The following is a 21,856-nucleotide window of genomic DNA, read 5'->3' on the forward strand; positions in this document are numbered from 1 at the left end:
TTGTTGTTGGGTTTAATGTGTTGCCTGATATGGTTCTCAATTAGAGGCAGGTGTTTGACGTTTCCTCTGATTGAGAACCATATTAAGGTAGGCTGTTCTCACTGTTTGTTTGTGGGTGATTGTCTTCCGTGTCTGTGTATGTCGCATCACACGGGACTGTTTCGTTTTCGTTCGTGTATGTAGTCTGTTCCTGTTCGTGCGTTCTTCGTGTTTCTGTAAGTTCACATGTTCAGGTCTGTCTACGTCGTTTTGTTGTTTTGAGTTTTTTCAAGTGTTCATCGTGTTTCGTCTTGTTATAATAAATCATTATGGATTCAACCTACGCTACATTTTGGTCCGACCCTTACTCCTCCTCCTCGTCCGAGGAGGAGGCATTAGAGGAGCGTTACAGAATCACCCACAAACAAACAGTGAGAACAGCCTACCTTAATATGGTTCTCAATCAGAGGAAACGTCAAACACCTGCCTCTAATTGAGAACCATATCAGGCAACACATTAAACCCAACATAGAAACACAACACATAGAATGCCCACCCCAACTCACGCCCTGACCAACTAAACACATACAAAACAACAGAAAACAGGTCAGGAACGTGACAGATACATTAAATTAACTACATTTTATTTACTTTTAGATACCTTTAGGGTGGACAGTGTGTGTGTGTGTTTTGTCAAGTCGGTCTGCTGCGTCAGGCGGGTTAACGGTACGAGGAAGGTAATGGGTTGTTAGGCAACGCAGGATGTGTGGGATTGACGTTGTTGTAACGTTTGTTAAATGTTGTATTTTGGCTTTTGAAGTTTGTGTTTTTTACAGTCAAACTTTTTTGACAGTACCTGCCGCTGACATGGTTTAAAACTGTCATAAACATGACTTAAGACCTGTTATTTGTTGTCGTATCCTTTTATGACTAATCCAGGCGTGACTGGGTAGATGTGTTGTGATTTAGGTTAGTCTTGTAGCCCGTATGAGGGTCTTTAGTTTGTTTGAGGATGATGATCTATTATGATGTCACAGAGAGCTCATAGGAGGTCACACAGTTCTTTTAGCTCCCCACTAACTTGCTGTTCCCAGTCTTGGCATTGTTAGTACAATCTCTCTCTGTCTCTCTGTCGCTCTCTCTCTCTTTCTCTGTACTCAATGACTTGGTTACCATGGTGACCTGCATTCTGTTAGGCAGGGTGAGATTGGTGCAGTAACACATTAGAAATGGCATTGCTCATACTCAAGACACACACACATTCGTTTTACTGTCGTTGTGGAGACGAAACAGTTGATTTCCATTCAAAATCCTATTTTGGTCTGTGTTAGGAACCCCACCCTATTGTGTGACACATGTAATATGTGCTGCTTAAGCATGGTTAGTGTGTGATGGCAGCCAATCAGACGGCTCGCTCTAGAAGTAGCCCACTGTGGTGTCACCTCCAGTTCATCGCACTGCGTCCTGTGGAGCGCCATGTGTCTGTGTGTGTGTGTGTGTGTGTGTGTGTGTGTGTGTGTGTGTGTGTGTGTGTGTGTGTGTGTGTGTGTGTGTGTGTGCGTGCGTGTGCATGTGTGTGTGTGTGTGGACCGTATTTCCTTGTGTGCGTGCTGCTTGAACACGATCTCATTCAAGGATTAACCATCGGATTAATTTATTTCGTCTTCCTCAGCCATGAGAAAAAAAATCTCCCTATTTAGTGTGAAGTTAAACCGGACCTTTTTCCTTCGTCAGTTTTTTTGCTATAGATTCAAAAATGTTAACATGTCTTACCGTCCTCTTTGAGACACATGCAAATATTGACCGCATCCCTAGATGGATATTTGAAATGATGGCCTTAATACTGTCACTAAAGGCCGACCTAATATATACTTTACATTCCCGGCCTGATAAAAAGGGATTTCCCAGAATGCACTCTGAATGATTGATAATGATAATGATAATCACCAAACAGCTGAATAATTAAGGGGAGGGAGTATAAGGGGTATGGTTTAGCGGTAGCATAGCCTACCGGCCTTGCGCACGGCTGCTATCTGAAACCGGCTGGCGGGTATTGTCCTGACTGATGATGATGCTGAATAATGGTGAGGAGCTGAAGGGATTAGCTGCGGTCTACTCTAATCTAACCTGCCTGAGAACAGAGAGAGAGTGTGAGAGAGAGTGTGAGAGAGAGTGTGAGAGAGAGTGTGAGAGAGAGTGAGAGAGAGAGAGTATGTGTGTGAGTGAGTGAGTGAGTGTGAGAGTGTGAGAGAGTGTATGTATATGTGTGTGTGTGAGAGAGTGAGAGAGTGAGAGAGCGAAAGAGGGAGAGATTGTATGTACTGTACAACTGTGTATGTGTGTATTAGAACAACTGCATGTGTGTGTGTGTGTCCAGCTCGACAGCTGTGGGCCACAGCTGCACACAGCTGATTTACTTTAGATTAGTGTGGCCTGGAGCCAAACAGAGGATTCAATCAGGGTACTGTACGCACGATGCGCGCCGGTTCGCTAAAAAGCTAACCACAAGCTGACTGCTGACCTAACTGTCCATTCAACCAACCCTCCATCAAAGAGCAGGTTTCACAGAAGGTTGTGTTTTGGGATGCAAACAAAGACTTCTAAACAACAATTTCCCGCCATTTTGGATTTGTACCATCATTCTAGACCGTGGGATTATACACTCGAGAAGAGATAAATCTGTTTTTCTCTGCGTTGGGAGGGAGGCGATTTTCAGTAGCCATGGCTACATGTGAGTACTGAACCTTTCTTTGTTGCTGTTCCATTTGGGGTTGTCAATTAGCTGACTTGAGTTGACCAATGATTTCTATCAACAGTAGACCATTTTTATATATTTATTATTATTGGGGTGGCAGGTAGCCGAGTGGGTAGAGCGTTGGACTTGTAACCGAAAGGTTGCAAGATCGAATCCCCGAGCTGAGAAGGTAAAAATCTGCCATTCAGCCCCTGAACAAGGCAGTTAACCCACTGTTCATAGGCCTTCATTGAAAATAAGAATTTGTTCTTAACTGACTTGCCTAGTTAAATAATGAAAAAGTATTATTTTATACTTTATACTTGTGAACAGCAATCAGTAGATGTAGCTGTATATCTGTGACTTGTCCTCTCAAATCATGGTCTTCCACAGTGTTAAGTTCAGATAGTTGTCAATTTCCTAGCTTTCACTTACGTCTTTTCTTCAGGGCCTATACTGTAACCAGTTATTGAATTAGGAATGTTCTTCTGGTACCTGTTGTGGAACGATAAATAGCTTTTGGTGGATGGTGGATATTGTAGCTGACTTTCCTTGTTGGCCAGTTAATGTTCTGTACCATCATCCGCTGTGGGAGATTAACAGCCTTGTCTGCCATAGGCAACAGGCTACTGCTTTCTCCATGGTAACGACGTCCCATCTATATCAAGCCTACTCTGTTTAACTAGATACTGCGTTCATATTGGATCACCTTTAATACATTTGTAGCCTTGTAGAATATGTTGAATTTTCTCTAGTGGTAACATTATTATTACACATTTGTGATATTTTTTGGGCTGTTTCCTTGTGTCAATGTGTAAGTAAAATGCTGTGATATTTCACAGAGCGCAGTGTAACCGACAATGAGTGTATAAAACATTAAGAACACCTTCCTAATACTGAGTTGCATCCTAACAGCCTCAAACTGTTGAGCGTGTTGCAGTTCTTGACACAAACCGGTGCACCTGGTACCTACTACCACACCCCGTTCAAAGGCACTTCAATATTTTGTCTTGCCCATTCACCCTCTGAATGGCACACATACACAATCCATGTCTCAATTGTCTCACGGCTTAAACCTGCCTCCTCCCCTTCATCTACACTGATTAAAGTGGATTTAGTAGGTGACATCAATAAGGAATCATAGCCTTCACATTGATTCACCTGGTCAGTGTATGTCATGGAAAGAGTTTTGTATACTCAGTGTATGTTGGCATATCAGGCTACAGGCCAGTTTTCCATCGAAAATGAACATAGGGAAATGGTGCACTCTGTCTCCCTCCATATCTGCAACCATGTGGCCATTCATTTTTAATCTGCAGCAACCTGTAGGAGAAGGGAGGAAGAGGCTAAAGAGAGTGGAGGCTGAGGGAGGGAGGGGGGGGGGGGGGCGTAGGGAGGGAGGGGGGAGCGTGGGGGGAGCGGGAGCGTGGGGAGGGAGGCGGGAGCGTGGGGTGAGGCGGAGCGTGGGTTGGGATGGGGGGGGGGAGGGGTTCTAGGGTATTTTAAGGAACCTTGATCCCCTGTCTGACAGATGAGGTATCACCAATACTCAATCAGAGTCAAGAGACTAAAATAAAACATGAGAAAGAACATAACGCTGTGACTAATACTTGCTTGTGTCTGACTAAGATCCTCTATATGTCTGTGCCTGTTTGTAGTTCTGTCACCAGTCCTGCCCTTTCCTTGCCTGTATAACAATGACCTGTTGTCTGTCGAAAATACTCCAAGCTAAAATACTCTAAGCTAAAATACTCCAAGCTAAAATACTCCAAGCTAAAATACTCCAAGCTAAAATACTCCAAGCTAAAATATTCCAAGCTAAGCTAACATTTCTCTGCCTCACGACTGAATCTGTTTTGCACATGGACTAGAGATGATAGTTCCTTAAAAAGTGGACTGCAATGGATATATGACAACATCTGCAACCCCACGAGTCTTCTGATGCTAACCTCATAGAAATAGAATTAGATGACTATAGTATTGAGGTATTGCATAGTATTATACATTCTCTGTCTAAGAGACAATGTTAGGGTCAATTCCATTTCAATTCAGTCAATTCAGGGTTTGCTTTTCAATTAAGAAAATAGGAATCGGAAATGGAATTGACCATGCTCTCTTTCTCTCTATAGGTACAGGCTACTACTGCATACTGTACATGTATATAATATCTAACCTCCTCCTTCACCCCTGTAGGTAATGTGGGTATGCAACCTGTGCCGTAAGCAACAGGAGATCCTCACCAAATCGGGAGAATGGTTTTCGGGGCCAGGGGCGAGGCAGATGAGCCTGGATGGCGGCCTGAACGCCCCGCCCACGGGGGGTGACACCCAACGGGGGGACAGGAACCTACTCCGCTCCAGGTCCCAGGCCCCGCCCTCTTCCAGCGGTAACGCAGGGGCGGCGCCCGACGGAACCCATCAGCCGCCAACGGTACCGGCCAAGGGAGCGTTGGACACCATGCCGGCGTCACGCGCTCGGAGCGAACCACCACGAGACAAGTAGGACATCGTCGACACCAACGCTCTAATCCCTAAAACACGTTCACCTGTCCTCTCACAATCCCTGCTTTCACCTCTCTGGCTGTAGAGGCTCAAACCAGAGTTTACGTCACTGTATTGGTTATCTAGGGGCCTGTTTTGGTATTTTTTCTTTACTTCATAAGATGCGTTTTGCGTCATCATGATGATGTGGCAAGTTACAATTAGCTTTTTGAAAGTCCTCTATCTTGAAAACTTGATTGCTGACATGCAAAACATTTTGGGACTGTATCAGAGTCTAGGTATTAAGTATCTTGACCTGGGCCTCTTTTAGATAATATGGTAGTTTTTATATTGGGTCTATTTTTATTGTTGTACAGTTGAGTCGTGTACAGGTTAGTCCTCTTTAATATATTCGACTTTGTTGTGATTGGATGAATTAGGCTAATGCAGCATCTGTTTTGTCTAACAGGGTCTTGTCGACACCGCCAGTGTACACATGTAGCCTCATTTGTCTCATTCAACACTGGACATACTTTGGCCATATTTTCTCCGCGTTTGACAGGAACTCAAATCCTCTGATGTTGGGAGTGACCCATTTTCGGTGTTGTGGTATATGGGTTGCAGCACTTGATTTTTTAATCCCCACTGGATCAAAAAAAATAGTTCTGTCCAAGCTTAGCCAAAGCAGAAGCTGGGTTACATGTTTTATTCTTGAAAGGTCCATGATTAATATATTTTGTTTTGCATCTAATGGGTGAGTCCATTTCGGTCCGCCCTGAATGCGCCACTCAAAATGCTGTCCCTATTCCGCACTGTTGTTGGATGATCCATACCCAGGTTAACCAACAGTAGGAACATTTTCCCATAGAAATAGAATCTCATTTTAGTTCTGTACATATTCCTTCATTTTGAATTATTTCCATCTTTATCATAATTTCTTTCATTCAACCAGTAATAACTGATACTGACCATAATTTGTCCAGTATATCTGAATAGGCTTTTTTGTTATGTTACTACATAGTATTATGTTAACAAAACAACAAGTGTGTAACGTTATATCAATGTCCATTATGGTCACCCTTCTCTTCTCTTCAGGAAAAGACCTGTGTCCCTCCATGAGCAGAACGGTAAGCCCGGTGGTCCTGGTCGTGGTAGAGGAGGCCGGGGACCCCCAGGGAAGCTTCAGACCGTGGCCTCCCAGGAGGAGTTCTGTGGTCCTGGGGACATAGACTGGCGGGACGGCCGGCACCTGGAGAAGGTCCGCTCCCATGACTACCCCGACGGTGGCGACCAAGGAAATCGCCCCGACCTCCGGAGACGCCCCCCGGAGGAGGATGAGCTGGAGCGCAAGCGGCGCCAGGAGGAGGAGTTCCAGACGCGTTACCGCAGCGACCCCAACCTGGCGCGCTACCCGGTCAAGCCGCAGAAGGAGGAGCAGGAGATGCGCATGCACGCCAAGGTGTCGAAGGTGCGCCACGAGCGGCGCCACAGCAACAACGCCATCAATGAGGTGGGGCTGGAGGGCGGGGGAGGAGGGGGAGGGAACATGGGGGATGTGCCTGAGAATCGTCTCCGGAGGGGCGGCGGTGGGGGTGGTGGAGAACCGGACCGCAAGGCATCCTTGGAGAACCACCGCGCCTACTCCATGGACAGGACCGTGGGGGGTGGTGGGGGTGGCGGAATGGGGCAGGGACCCCAGGGAGGTCCCCCTCCCCTCAAACAGAACCAGAACCACGGTCCCCTTCAACCATCCGGTGGTGGCCCACGAACGGGCCCCCATCCTGGTGCTCCTCACCCCCACCAAGGACCCCCTCCTCCAGCAGGCTGGGACCCCCCTAAGGGACCCCACCCCAGCCAGCTGGACCCCAATTCCCAGGCAGCCATGGTGCACAAGGCTAGGAGGGAGAAGTCCGGGGACAGCCTGCTGCGGAAGGACTCCCAGAGCTCGGACCAGTCGGAGTCGCTGCGGCCGCCCCCACCCAGGCCCTACAAGAGCAAACGGGGCGTCAACAAGAGGCAGATGTCTATCAGCAGCTCAGAGGAGGAGGGCGCCTCCACGCCCGAGTACACCAGCTGTGAGGACGTGGACATGGAGAGCGTCAGTGAGAAAGGTCAGATTACTGCTCTCTCTCTCTCTCTGTTAGCTCTTCTCATGTCAATATGATTGGTCATGCATTCAGATATTTTAACATTGGAAGAATGATCAAATCTGTGTTGAGTTGGTGTCATGGCTACCTGTATGGAGAGTGTCAGCAAGAAAGGTCTGATTCTTCAGTTTTCTATCAGATCGAATCATCTATATTAGCTGGTTTTGTCTCAGTGTTGTCAGAGATTTCGACATTGGTGGAATGATCAAACTTTCGTTAGAATTTATGGTTTTATGGTCACCTGTCGGGTGTCGCTACTAATGCAATATTCTTTCTTAACTTTTTTGTTGTTAGCAAAATCGCTTTGCTCTAGGTTTCCATCAAAATAAAGAATTTAAATGTACATGTCAAAGTTTGCTGGGACTGTATCTCCCTGCCTATAGTGTGCTATAGCCTTGACCCAGTACACTGTCATTCACCCACACTGCTGAAGCCAAACCCTATTGCTTCCCGTCATGGAACAGGACTGGACAGCTCTCTTTAATTTAGGAAAAGTCCTGTGATTTAGGCCAGCAGATTTGGCAGAATTAGGTCAGTGGCTAGTGCGGCTAATGCTACGTAAAGCTTCCCCGCCAAACACCGGCGGCATCATGCCGTTAACGGATAGGATATAATCGAGTTTGGGTGCCGCCATTGTGGCCGGCCGCATGTTCAGTTTTGGCCGCTCGTTTGCTCACGCCGGCCTGCAACAGCTTTGCAATTCACTCTTCTTGACTAAATGAAGCTATGCTATTTTAGCGGTTAGCTTGTCGACGGAGGATGCCATGACGACGGTTGTTGTTTTGTTTATCTGTGTACTCATCTCACTCACCGCTAACCACCACCACTGGTCGCTCCAGGCCAGTCCCAATCCCAAATTAGATGATCAGATTAGGTTAACACATGGGAATAGGGTATTAAATGGGGGCGACAGGCGGAGAAATAGTTAGAAAGTTAGCTGTCGTAGCTAGCAAGTGTTTAGCGGTGTTTACTTTAGGAATACGCCAGTCCCAATCCAGCTTGGGATTTACTTTTGATGTTGTCTGCGGTAAACAAATTCAGAGACAGGACAAGGCTAACCGCTAAATATAGCTATGTGAAGTGTTACTCAGCTGTGAAAGCCTGGATTCATGAGGACAATGTATGTCCAATAAATACTGCTTCATTCTATTATTTTGGGATAAAGTATTGATGGTATAGATGGATATAGGGTTGGTTAATCTTACAACGAGACAGTTCGGCCAACTTCTGTGCTGTTGTGTGTTTTTCATTTACTGTAATAGACTTGAACTGCTCCAACTTGTAAGCGAGGGTACAGATACACCTCAAACCTACTTTAGTAGACCTGCGAGACAGCTTTACTGTTGCAATCAAACCAGTCAAATGAGATAGTAAAACGTTTATGCCATGTAGTCTAATATCTTGTTGGGAGGTTAGCAGTTTGAATACGCTCCTGATGCAGGCTATATTTTGCAAAATGAACTAGGGCCTTTATAAAAGCCCAAGGAGGACACCTTTATGAAATTAAGAATCTATTTAAAGATGCATTTGGGATTGATTTAGGAGCTAAGAGTGTATTTTGAGATTGAATAAGGAGCTAAGAGTTTACTGTTTACGTTTAAAGGAGGGAGTGGAGATTCAGCCAGTCTGATTGGTTCCTCAAAAATGTCAAGTTGTTGAAGATAATATAGTAAGGAGGAAATGACAGGAGAAATCAGACCTAAGGTTCATTTTAGTGTTGATGCTAATTCTTCAGTGTGTTTTCAGACAGTGTGTGTTTGTGTGTGTAGGCCGATCCGTCTGCGATGCCCTCGTGATGACCTCCGGATGACGTCCTTCAGGTCAAATCACAGAATTAAATAGAACACTATAATATACAGTATAATATATATAATTACACTGTGATACATTGTTATGGATCAAATACATTATACATACATTATTCACAGAAGGGTTGTCAATTCCTGTCAGATTAGTGTAGAACCTGCAGCATTGATATCTGACCTTACTACAGGGTCAGGGTCAAGTCAAATCTGAACCTGGATCAGCCTCTAACATTGACCAGATTTATCCCTGTTCATAGAAATAGATTCAGGATGAGAGGGGATAGTCTCCAAATTCTCTATGTTTTTGTAACTGACCTTTGACCTGACTTTATACAGGTACATACAGTAGACGTTGATTTTGAATAGCTAAACATTCCTCATCGGTAATTATTATTAGCCTGTTAGTATTGCACCCAGAAAAGAAGTGCCCCAGATCGTGTGATCTGATGTCCAATATTCATCAGCTGAAAACAGAAAAAGGAACCGTCAGCACTCTGAATCGAGGAGTCAGCAGGAACGTTTTGAAGTAGTTCCCCCATTGCACTTTCACATTTCAGATTGCTCTTCACATTATTTACATCTCACTTCCAAATCAGCAAACAGTTGAGTTGCACCCCTCAACTTTACCCCTACATCCTCCCTCCTCTCCTGACCACTTACTTTCCCTTAGCTCTTTATACACACGTCTCTGATCAGTGTCCAAGCTGGCTATGGTCCTGTAGGTTCAGGGACTTGTCCCTGTTTCTAAAGTCATACACCAAAGTCCCCATCTAATTTCATCCTGCTATACTGTTGACGTCACCTATTGAAGACTTAAAAGGGTGGATGAGGCCTTGAAGGAGGTATGAGGCTTTGGAGGACGTGTGGGACTGGGTCGATGGGTAGAGCTGGTCTGGACTGAAGTGTGGCCATTCTCCAGTCTCTCTGTCTCTCCACCATCTGTCAGTATGGCTGGTAATGAGAGTTGGGCGACAGACAGACAAGGTCCCAGTTTGTCCCCTTGTCTCCTGGTGTGTTGGACTGAGTTGACTTAGTCTGACGGCGACTGAAACTGACTTTCTCATTTTAGCTTTTACCTCTCTCTCTCTCCATCTCTAACTCTCTCTATCTTTCTGTTTATCTTACCTGTCTCCCTCTCTCTCTCTCTCAATTCAATTTCAAATAACAGGGTTTATTGGCATGGGAAACACATGTTTACATTGCCAAAGCAAGTGAAATAAATAATAAACAAAAGTTTAAACAAACAAACGTTCCAAAAGAATAAAGACATTTCAAATGTCATATTATGTCTATATGCAGTGTTGTAATGATGTGCAAATAGTTAAAGTACAAAAGGGAAAATAAATAAACACAAATATAGGTTTGCTTGTTCTTCACTGGTTGTGTCACGGCCGTTGAAAGAACTGGACCAAAGTGCGGCGTTGTGAGCGTCCATTTCTGTTTATTTAGGTAAATGTCGCCAACAAAACAAAGAAACGACGTGAAGCCTCTAACAAAGTCAACTTCCCACACTGAAAGGATGGCAAAGGGCTACCTAAGTATGGTTCCCAATCAGAGACAACGATAGACAGCTGTCCCTGATTGAGAACCATACCCGGCCAAAACATAGAAATACAAAACCATAGAAAACAAAAACATAGAATGCCCACACCAAATCACACCCTGACCAAGCCAAATAGAGACATAAAAAGGCTCTCTAAGCTCAGGGCGTGACAGGTTGCCCTTTTCTTGTGGCAACAGGTCACACATCTTGCTGCTGTGATTGCACACTGCTATTTCACCCAATAGATATGGGAGTTTATCAAAATTGGATTTGTTTTCAAATTCTTTGTGGGTCTGTGAAATCTGAGGGAAATATAGTATGTGTCTCTAATATGGTCATACATTTGGCAGGAGGTTAGGAAGTGCAGCTTCCACCTAATTTTGTGGGCAGTGTGCACATAGCCTGTCTTCTCTTGAGAGCCAGATCTGCCTTCGGCTGCATTTCTCAATAGCAAGGCTTTGCTTACTGAGTCTGTACATAGATTTCCTTTATTTTGGGTCAGTCACAGTGGTCAGGTATTCTGCCACCGTGTACTCTCTGTTTATGGCCAAATAGCATCCTAGTTTGCTCAGTTTTTTTGTAAATTCTTTCCAATGTGTAATAATTATCGTTTTGTTTTCTCATGATTTGATTGTGTCTGATTGTGTTTCTGTCCTGGGGCCCTGTGGGGTCTGTTTGTGTTTGTGAACAGAGCCCCAGGGCTCTTCTCCAAGTTAATTTCTCTGTAGGTGATGGCTTTGTTATGGAAGGTTTGGGAATCGCTTCCTTTTAGATGGTTGTAGAATTAGTGGGTATCGGCCGAATTCTGCTCTGCATGCATTATTTGGTGTTTTACATTGTACAAGGATATTCTTTTTTCCAGAATTCTGCATGCAGAGTCCGTCTAACTCTCTCTATCTCTAACTCTATCACTTTCTGTGTATCTTATCTATCTGCCCATCTCTCTCTCTCTCTCTCTCTCTCTCTCGCTCTCTCGCTCTCTCTCTCTCTCTCGCTCTCTCGCTCTCTCGCTCTCTCGCTCTCGCGCTCTCTCGCTCTCGCACTCTCGCGCTCTCGCGCTCTCGCGCTCTCACGCTCTCTCGCTCTCTCTCCAGGTGATTGGGACTGCCATCCTCTGGATCCTGCTGTGTGGCATGTAAGTTTCAGGAGAAAGTGACAGATTTAGGTTTTGCTTAAGCTGACTCAACTCAGACTCACCACCCTAGGACACGCACACACAGACACACACACACACAAATGCATACACACACACACATTCTGCCCTATTAGTTTCATTCCCCGCAGTGTCTGAGTAAGTGTGTGGGCGTACTCTACCCACCATTCATTACTAAATATAGATTCTTACAACATTAGAAACAGTCCAGTCTAGACATAATTGCTTGGAGTGTAAATTGATAATGTATGTGTTTATTGTGGATGGGCATGTCCCTTCTAGTTGGCCTGGGTGGGAGAGTTGTCCTCACAAGGGATGCAGAGACTCTCTGTCTTTCTCTTTCTCTCCCTAACTTGTTTTTACCTTTCTTACCCTCGCTCCTCTCCCTCTCTGTCTCTACCTATATCCCCTCTCTACCACTCCCCCCTCTCTTTGCCTCTCTCTCTGTCTGATGGAATTAAATCTCCCCCTCTACAGCATCCAGTGACATGGCAGCCGTCCAAGGAGGGCGACCACTTAATAGGACGCATCACTCTGAGCAAAAGGTCGGCCATGCCTCGCGAGGCAGGCTCCTTACTAGGGTTAAAGGTAAGAGGGAATCACTAGTGGCATCCCTTTCAATTACTATAGTATTACCACATTAACTGTGTACTGAGACCGTTGTTGTGTACTGAGACCGTTGGGTGTAGGACATCAGAGCCCCAGGCTGTGTGATGGTGTATTGTCAAAGGATGTGTATGATAAAGGAAGTCTGGGGAAACTACCACACTAACCCCTGTGTATCCCTGTGTACTGAGCCCACCCGGGTCTCTAACGTCTGACCTCCACCTCAGGTAGCCTCGCGGTTAAGAGCGTTGGGCCAGTAACCGAAAGGTTGCTGGTTTGAACCTCCGAGCCAACTATGTGTGGGGGGAAAAATCTGTTGATGTGCCCTGGAGCAAGGCACTTAACCCTAATTGCTCCTGTAAGTTGATCTGAATAAGTGTCTGCTAAATGACTCAAATGTAAGTGATGCTAGTGTACTATCCACAGAAGTATATAATAAAGGAAACTATGGGGACATACTGTAGATTTGTACTCGGCTGGGACGGTATCCTGATTGTCATACCTTCATACTGACCTTGTACCTTCCCAGGATGTTCGGTGATACTGGCAATGAACACAAGGGGCAGTGTTTTAATTACACTGTTATGTACTGAGCTCTTGGTCTTGTGTCTGAGCTGCCCCTGTTCTGTTTCTCTTCTAGGTTGTGGGTGGGAAGATGACAGAGACAGGGAGACTGGGGGCCTTCATCACCAAAGTCAAGAAAGGAAGTCTGGCGGACATTGTTGGCCACCTACGAGCTGGTATGCAACGTAGAAAAAACATTCAGACGTTCAGGGTTATCTGCTGGAGAAGTGTTGCACATCAGTCTGGTAGCTCTGTCAGATTGTCTGTGTGTTCTTTTTGAGCTGCGAAAATCTACCGTTTCTACCTGAACACTGTTTGTGTTGTGAACAGAGGTTGTTCAGTAAAGCGCCAGGCTAGGTTGAAAAAATAGAGGTTAAGACAACATAATAATTCCCATGCGCCAGCGTTAGAAAACAAACACATTCATTTGACCAGCGCTGTTGCTGATTCCACAGAATTAGTTTTGAAAACGTTACCAGTGGTCGGGACATCAAGTAATAAAGTGGCTGTAGATCATTTGAAAAACATTTCAATAAATAGAATGACAGTTAAACAATTCTGCTTTAGTTTGCTGAGTACACTACGATTGCGTTTATTTTCCACTTTGATGGTGAACTTTCTGTACCGGTAACATTCACTTCTAGTCATTTTCACTCCGGCTCTGGTCCAATGATTTTGTTTATTTTCTAACACTTCTGCATGGAATTATTACATTGTCTTAACCTTTGCTATATTTAACCTAGGCTCCATGCTTACCCATGAATCAGCTGTTTTAATGTCGGCCATCTTGTTTCCTGTTTTCTAGGTGATGAGGTACTGCAGTGGAACGGGAAGTCGTTGCCGGGAGCAACCAAGAAGGAAGTGTACAACATCATTCTGGAATCCAAGGCGGAGCCTCAAGTGGAAATAGTTGTCTCAAGGCCTATTGGGTAAGACTGACTTCCTGTGTGAAATGCTAAATTCCCATTTTGGAATCGTTGTGCGATACACTGCAACTATTGTGTGACTATTTTGCACTGTGTTTGCCATTTTGGACTATTATTACTATATTGCGACTGTTGTGTGCCCTTTTCTGACTATTTCTAATTTTGAAGTGAAATGTTGACGGCCATTGTCTTCTTTACCTAAAAGATCTATCCACCGCATCATTTCCAATAACTTCTTGAGAAAGGTGTATAGAGCGTATCAGTAAGTACATACGTATTGTGGACATAGTGACCGCTATGTCGTACGGTAGTCCTTCCCTGAGGCCTAACCCTGATGTTACCCCTAACATCCTAGACCTTAGAGAAACCCTTATAAGGAAAGTTCCCTTTCTTCTCTCAACCCATACGTCTCTCCCCCGTGTGGATTTGAACTACCGCTCTCTAACCCAACACCCAGTTTGTGTACTTTCCTTGTGTTTTTCCTTTTCGATACAAACAAACATATGATTGAGGTATTGTATGTGCTGGCACTCTGTATCAAATGGGGGTTGGTGATGGCTGTTGGTCAGTGACTATTGCAGAGGTCTGTGCAGACGTTTGATGTAATCTTCCTCCCATCTTACAGAGACATACCAAGAATTCCAGAAACATCACATCCTCCTTTAGAATCGAGTAAGTGTCAACAAAGCTTTGGTTTTCCTTGATGAACAATACGGCATAGTTAATTGGTGTTAATATACAGTACTTTCTACCCACTTGTCTACCCAGTTGTTTGAGTCTTTCACATCCTGGTTCTTTCCCCTGGCAGCGGGCTCCAGTTCCTTTGAGTCTCAGAAGATGGAGCGTCCCTCCATATCGGTCATGTCCCCCACCAGCCCTGCTACCCTCAGAGCCCTCCCCGTCATCCTGCCTGGACAGCTCTCTGTGAGTACTGGAAATATGCTGGATCTACACTGGACTATACTGGACTATTACTGGACAATACTGGACTACACTGGACTATTACTGGACTATTACTGGACTATTACTGGACTATTACTGGACTATACTGGACTATACTGGACTATTACTGGACTATACTGGACTACACTGGACTATTACTGGACTATACTGGACTCTACTGGACTATACTGGACTATTACTGGACTATTACTGGACTATACTGGACTATTACTGGACTATTACTGGACTATACTGGACTATACTGGACTATTACTGGACTATACTGGACTACACTGGACTATTACTGGACTATTACTGGACTATTACTGGACTATTACTGGACTATACTGGACTATTACTGGACTATTACTGGACTATTACTGGACTATTACTGGACTATACTGGACTATTACTGGGCTATTACTGGACTATGCTGGAATATACTGGACTATACTGGACTATTACTGGACTATACTGGACTATACTGGATTATTACTGGACTATTACTGGACTATACTGGACTATACTGGACTACACTGGACTATACTGGACTATATTGGAATATTACTGGACTATTACTGGACAATACTGGACTATTACTGGACTATACTGGACTATACTGGACTATTACTGGACTATACTGGACTATACTGGACTACACTGGACTATTACTGGACTATACTGGACTATTACTGGACTATACTGGACTATACTGGACTATACTGGACTATACTGGACTACACTGGACTATACTGGACTATATTGGACTATTACTGGACTATACTGGACTATACTGGACTACACTGGACTATTACTGGACTATACTGGACTATACTGGACTATTACTGGACTATACTGGACTATACTGGACTATTACTGGACTATACTGGACTATACTGGACTACACTGGACTATTACTGGACTATATTGGAATATACTGGACTATTACTGGACTATTACTGGACAATACTGGACTATACTGGACTATTACTGGACTATACTGGACTATTACTGGACTATTACTGGACTATTACTGGACTATTACTGGACTATACTGGACTATTACTGGACTATTACTGGGCTATTACTGGACTATTACTGGACTATACTGGACTATTACTGGGCTATTACTGGACTATGCTGGAATATACTGGACTATACTGGACTATTACTGGACTATACTGGACTATACTGGACTATTACTGGACTATACTGGACTATACTGGACTATTACTGGACTATACTGGACTATACTGGACTATTACTGGACTATACTGGACTATACTGGACTACACTGGACTATTACTGGACTATATTGGAATATACTGGACTATTACTGGACTATTACTAGACAATACTGGACTATTACTGGACAATACTGGACTATTACTGGACTATTACTGGACTATTACTGGACAATACTGGACTATTACTGGACTATATTGGAATATACTGGACTATTACTGGACAATACTGGACTATTACTGGACTATATTGGAATATACTGGACTATTACTGGACTATATTGGAATATACTGGACTATTACTGGACTATTACTGGACAATACTGGACTATTACTGGACAATACTGGACTATACTGGACTATTACTGGACTATTACTGGACTATTACTGGACTACACTGGACTATTACTGGACTATATTGGACTATTACTGGACTATATTGGACTATTACTGGACTATACTGGACTATACTGGACTATACTGGACTATTACTGGACTATTACTGGACAATACTGGACTATTACTGGACTATTACTGGACTATTACTGGACTATATTGGACTATTACTGGACTATTACTGGACAATACTGGACTATTACTGGACTATTACTGGACTATACTGGACTATTACTGGGCTATTACTGGACTATACTGGACTATACTGGACTATACTGGACTATTACTGGACTATTACTGGACTATTACTGGACTATTACTGGGCTATACTGGACTATACTGGACTATTACTGGGCTATTACTGGACTACACTGGACTATTACTGGACTATTACTGGACTATTACTGGACTATACTGGACTATACTGGACTATTACTGGGCTATTACTGGACTACACTGGACTATTACTGGACTATTACTGGACTATTACTGGACTATTACTGGGCTATTACTGGACTACACTGGACTATTACTGGACTATATTGGACTATTACTGGACTATTACTGGACTATTACTGGACTATACTGGACTATTACTGGGCTATTACTGGACTATACTGGACTATACTGGACTATACTGGACTATTACTGGACTATTACTGGACTATTACTGGACTATTACTGGACTATTACTGGGCTATTACTGGACTATACTGGACTATACTGGACTATTACTGGGCTATTACTGGACTACACTGGACTATTACTGGACTATTACTGGACTATTACTGGACTATTACTGGGCTATTACTGGACTACACTGGACTATTACTGGACTATATTGGACTATTACTGGACTATATTGGACTATTACTGGACTATACTGGACTATACTGGGCTATACTGGACTATACTGGACTATACTGGACTATTACTGGACTATTACTGGACTATTACTGGACTATTACTGGGCTATTACTGGACTATACTGGACTATACTGGACTATTACTGGGCTATTACTGGACTACACTGGACTATTACTGGACTATTACTGGACTATTACTGGACTATTACTGGGCTATTACTGGACTACACTGGACTATTACTGGACTATATTGGACTATTACTGGACTATACTGGACTATACTGGACTATACTGGACTATTACTGGACTATTACTGGACTATTACTGGACTATTACTGGACTATTACTGGACTACACTGGACTATTACTGGACTATATTGGACTATTACTGGACTATATTGGACTATTACTGGACTATACTGGACTATACTGGACTGTACTGGACTATTATTGGACAATACTGGACTATACTGGACTACACTGGACTGTACTGGACTATACTGGATCTATACTGGATCTATACTGGACTATACTGTACTGTACTGGACTATACTGGATCTATACTAGACTGTACTGGACTGTACTGGACTATACTGGATCTACACTGGATCTATACTGGACTATACTGGACTGTAATGGACTGTACTGGACTATACTGGGCTGTACTGGACTGTACTGGACTATACTGGATCTACACTGGACTATACTGGACTGCACTGGATCTATACTGGACTGTACTGGACTATACTGGATCTATACTGGATCTACACTGGACTATACTGGACTGTACTGGACTATACTGGATCTACCCTGGACTATACTGGACTGTACTGGACTATTACTGGACTATACTGTCCTGGACTATACTGGACTATACTGGATATACACTGGACTATACTGGACTGTACTGGATCTACACTGGACTGTACTGGACTATCCTGGATCTATACTGGACTGTACTGGACTGTACTGGATCTATACTGGATCTATACTGGACTGTACCGGACTGTATTGGATCTACACTGGACTATACTGGACTTTACTTGATCTACACAGGACTATACTGGACTGTACTGTGGGGGCTGGATACATGGATGTGTGGATGGACGGACGGATTTACGAACAAACAGCCAGACAGATTGATAAATGGCCTATATTTCACTTTTCACAATGTCCTGTGTAATCCACAACCAATGGTCTACTCTAACTTGATTCTTTCAGTCACATTAATCTAATCCCATAATGTTGTTCCTAGGTAAAGCTGTGGTATGACAAAGTGGGCCATCAACTGATCGTCAACGTCCTTCAAGCCATAGACCTGCCCCCCCGACCGGACGGGCGACCCAGGAACCCCTACGTCAAGATGTACTTCCTCCCTGACCGAAGGTAAACCGGTCTCATATTACTAGGGTTAACATTAAGTAGTTCTTATACCTGTGTAAACACACAGTATTTACTGAAGTATATTACCAGTACAGGGGTTCAACATTGAACATAAACTGATCGTTTTCTTATGCAACTGTATCCAATATACCTTAAACACACTGTCAACACGTTCTCTTCTGATTTGCTTCCTGTCTATGTAGTTTTCTGTTATATTTCACCATCCTTATAGTGAGTCACAGACCCTTATATGGGGACAGTATGTGACAGATACATACATGACTCGCTGACTTCCTTTGACTCTCCTTCTAAGGTTCGTCTTCCCTCTCCTAACATTCCTCTGCCTTCTCCCCTGTCATGTTCCCAGTGATAAGAGCAAGCGCAGGACCAAGACGGTAAAGAAGAGCGCTGGGCCCAAGTGGAACCAGACGTTCCTGTACTCCCACGTCCACCGCAGGGACTTCAGAGAACGCATGCTGGAGATCACTGTCTGGGACCAACCTAGAATACAGGAGGAGGAGAGTGACTTCCTGGGAGAGGTAAGACACACACGCACGCACACAAACGCACGCACGCACGCACGCACGCACGCACGCACGCACGCACGCACGCACACACACACACACACACACACACACACACGCATACTGTTTATAGTACATGTGAATTATATCTTAATTTGTGTGTAAATTATTACTGTTCTCCAATTTTATTCATAGATATTATATTTGTGTGTAAATTATGCTGTTTTGCAAAATGCTGTATACCCATTGGTTAGCTGGAATGGAATGTTCGTGTCCTGTATGATCAGTCAAATGACTGTGATATGTGGTTGTCTTACCTGGCTATCTTAAGATAAATGCACTCACTGTAAGTCATTCTGGATAAGATCTCTTTGATCATTTATTTAATTAAACAATAAAAGCTAATTTACCAACATTTGTGAAAATGAATATATATTGTTTTGACATGAAACTCTTCATAAGCATACTGTATACACAGAAAACAAAACACACACACATTCATTTGCACGTATCCACACACACTTGCAAACTCAAACACGCACAGAGAACCACAGATGGACGCCGTCATGTCCTCTATTCTGACGTTGTCTTGTTCTGTATGTCTCTCACGTTCTCTCCTCCTCGTCCTCCCTCTCTTCCCTCTCACTCCTAGATCCTGATAGAGCTGGAGACTGCCCTGCTGGATGACGTTCCTCACTGGTATAAACTCCAGACCCACGACGTGTCCTCTCTACCTCTGCCCCAGCCATCCCCTTACCTCCCGCGCAGACACGCCTCTCACGACAGCCCCAGCAAGAAACTACAGAGTAAGTCTTGTTGTGTGTGTGTGTGTGTGTGTGTGTGTGTGTGTGTGTGTGTGTGTGTGTGTGTGTGTGTGTGTGTGTGTGTGTGTGTGTGTGTGTGTGTGTGTGCTTGCATGCGTGCGTTTGTGTGTGTGTATGTGTGTACAGTATATACATGATGTGTGTGTGAGTGCGTGCGTGTGTGTGTGATGTATTGACACTGACCTCGGCATATAGATTCTCCCTGCTACAGTGCGCCAAGATGAACTTCCTATCAACTTGTCTCCTGTGTGCGCGAGATCGATCGCAACTGCCATGGAAATTCTCAACCCTACTGTGTGTAAACTCTCTACCCTACTGCGTGTAAACCCTCTACCCTACTGTGTGTGTGTAACCCTACCTTGCGTGTGTGTTTGTGTGTGTGTGTGTGTGTGTGTGTGCGTGTGCGTGTCTATCCACTGTTGTGCAGGGTCCCATCGCATCATTGACACAGAGTTTGATGATACAGGTATAGCGGTAGTATCTGAAGGTGGGTGGGGGGGCATGGTTACTGTTACCCAGCTTCAAGTAGTGAGAGTCCAGCACTGGAGGAGAGAGGTGCGACCGCGTTATAGCTCCCCCATACCCCGGCCTATCTGGCCTCTCTAACCATGGGCTACTTCATTTGACCCCAACTGACCACCTCAGAGATGTTTTACATCGGGGAAAAACGTCATTGGTTCCCAATTTGACCCCACACTTTGGATTTAACCTGTCTAGGATCAGCGTGGCGCTAGCGGCACACCCCCCCCCCCCCCCCACTGAAAAACCAGTGCCGCGAAATTCAAAAAAAATATTTTTTTAAAATATTTAACTTTCACACATTAAAGTCCAATACAGCTAATGAAAGACACAGATCTTGTGAATCCAGTCAACATTTCCGATTTTTAAAATGTTTTACAGGGAAGACACAATATGTAAAGATGTACATCTATTACCTAAAAACACATTAGCATAATCCACCATCTTTTATTTGTCCACCAACACCAGTAGCCATCACCAATTCGGCTAAACTAAGATATTTATAGCCCCTAACCAACAAAAAAACTCATTAGATGACAGTCCGATAACATATTTATGGTATGGGATAGGTTTTGTTAGAAAAAAGTGCATATTTCAGGTAGATGGCATAGTTTACAATTGCACCCACCATCACAAATGGACTAGAATAATTACAATGAGCAACGTGTTTACCTAACTACTAATCATCAAACATTTCGTAAAAATACACAGCATACACGAATCGAAAGACACAGATCCTGTGAATACAGACAATATTTCAGATTTTCTAAGTGTCTTACAGCGAAAACACAATAAATCGTTATATTAGCTTAGCACATAGCAATTAGCAGCCCAGCATTGATTCTAGCCAAAGTGGGCGATAACGTCAACATCGCCAAAAATATATTAATTTTTTCACTAACCTTCTCAGAATTCTTCAGATGACACTCCTGTAACATCATATTACACAATCCATATAGAGTTTGATCGAAAATGTTTATATTTAGCCACCAAAATCATGGTTAGACAATGTGAAATGTAGCTCAGCTGGTCAGAAAATGTCCTTGCGCCACTTAGACAGTGATCTACTCTTATACATAAATACTCATAAACGTGACTAAAAAATATAGGGTGGACAGGGATTGATAGACAATTTAATTCTTAATACAATTGCGGAATTACATTTTTTAATTTATCCTTACTTTTCAATACAGTTTGCGCCAAGCGAAGCTACGTCAAAAA

At 43.7% G+C, this 21,856-nt stretch overlaps 1 protein-coding gene across 16 annotated transcripts in view; it reads left to right on the forward strand.

Annotated features, from left to right (window-relative positions):
• The window catches only part of LOC129835956 (regulating synaptic membrane exocytosis protein 1-like), a 117,444-nt gene that overhangs the window by 52,808 nt on the left and 42,780 nt on the right, over window positions 1-21,856 (forward strand). For 8 of the 16 annotated variants that reach the window (XM_055901744.1, XM_055901653.1, XM_055901701.1 and 5 more), the window contains 13 exons: window positions 4,907-5,211; window positions 6,289-7,304; window positions 11,783-11,823; window positions 12,319-12,429; window positions 13,088-13,187; window positions 13,817-13,940; window positions 14,143-14,199; window positions 14,563-14,609; window positions 14,746-14,861; window positions 18,641-18,771; window positions 19,136-19,307; window positions 19,945-20,098; window positions 20,544-20,603. In XM_055901744.1, coding sequence (XP_055757719.1) covers window positions 4,907-5,211; window positions 6,289-7,304; window positions 11,783-11,823; window positions 12,319-12,429; window positions 13,088-13,187; window positions 13,817-13,940; window positions 14,143-14,199; window positions 14,563-14,609; window positions 14,746-14,861; window positions 18,641-18,771; window positions 19,136-19,307; window positions 19,945-20,098; window positions 20,544-20,603 — 2,434 coding nt within the window. Of the gene's footprint in view, window positions 1-1,587; window positions 2,711-4,906; window positions 5,212-6,288; window positions 7,305-11,782; window positions 11,824-12,318; window positions 12,430-13,087; window positions 13,188-13,816; window positions 13,941-14,142; window positions 14,200-14,562; window positions 14,610-14,745; window positions 14,862-18,640; window positions 18,772-19,135; window positions 19,308-19,944; window positions 20,099-20,543; window positions 20,604-21,856 lie in introns of those variants that run through there. The other 8 variants (XM_055901679.1, XM_055901768.1, XM_055901778.1 and 5 more) reach the window with 5 other exon arrangements.

Source organism: Salvelinus fontinalis, chromosome 3, assembly GCF_029448725.1.
Source record: "Salvelinus fontinalis isolate EN_2023a chromosome 3, ASM2944872v1, whole genome shotgun sequence".
In the NCBI taxonomy this organism is placed as follows: Eukaryota; Metazoa; Chordata; class Actinopteri; order Salmoniformes; family Salmonidae; genus Salvelinus; species Salvelinus fontinalis.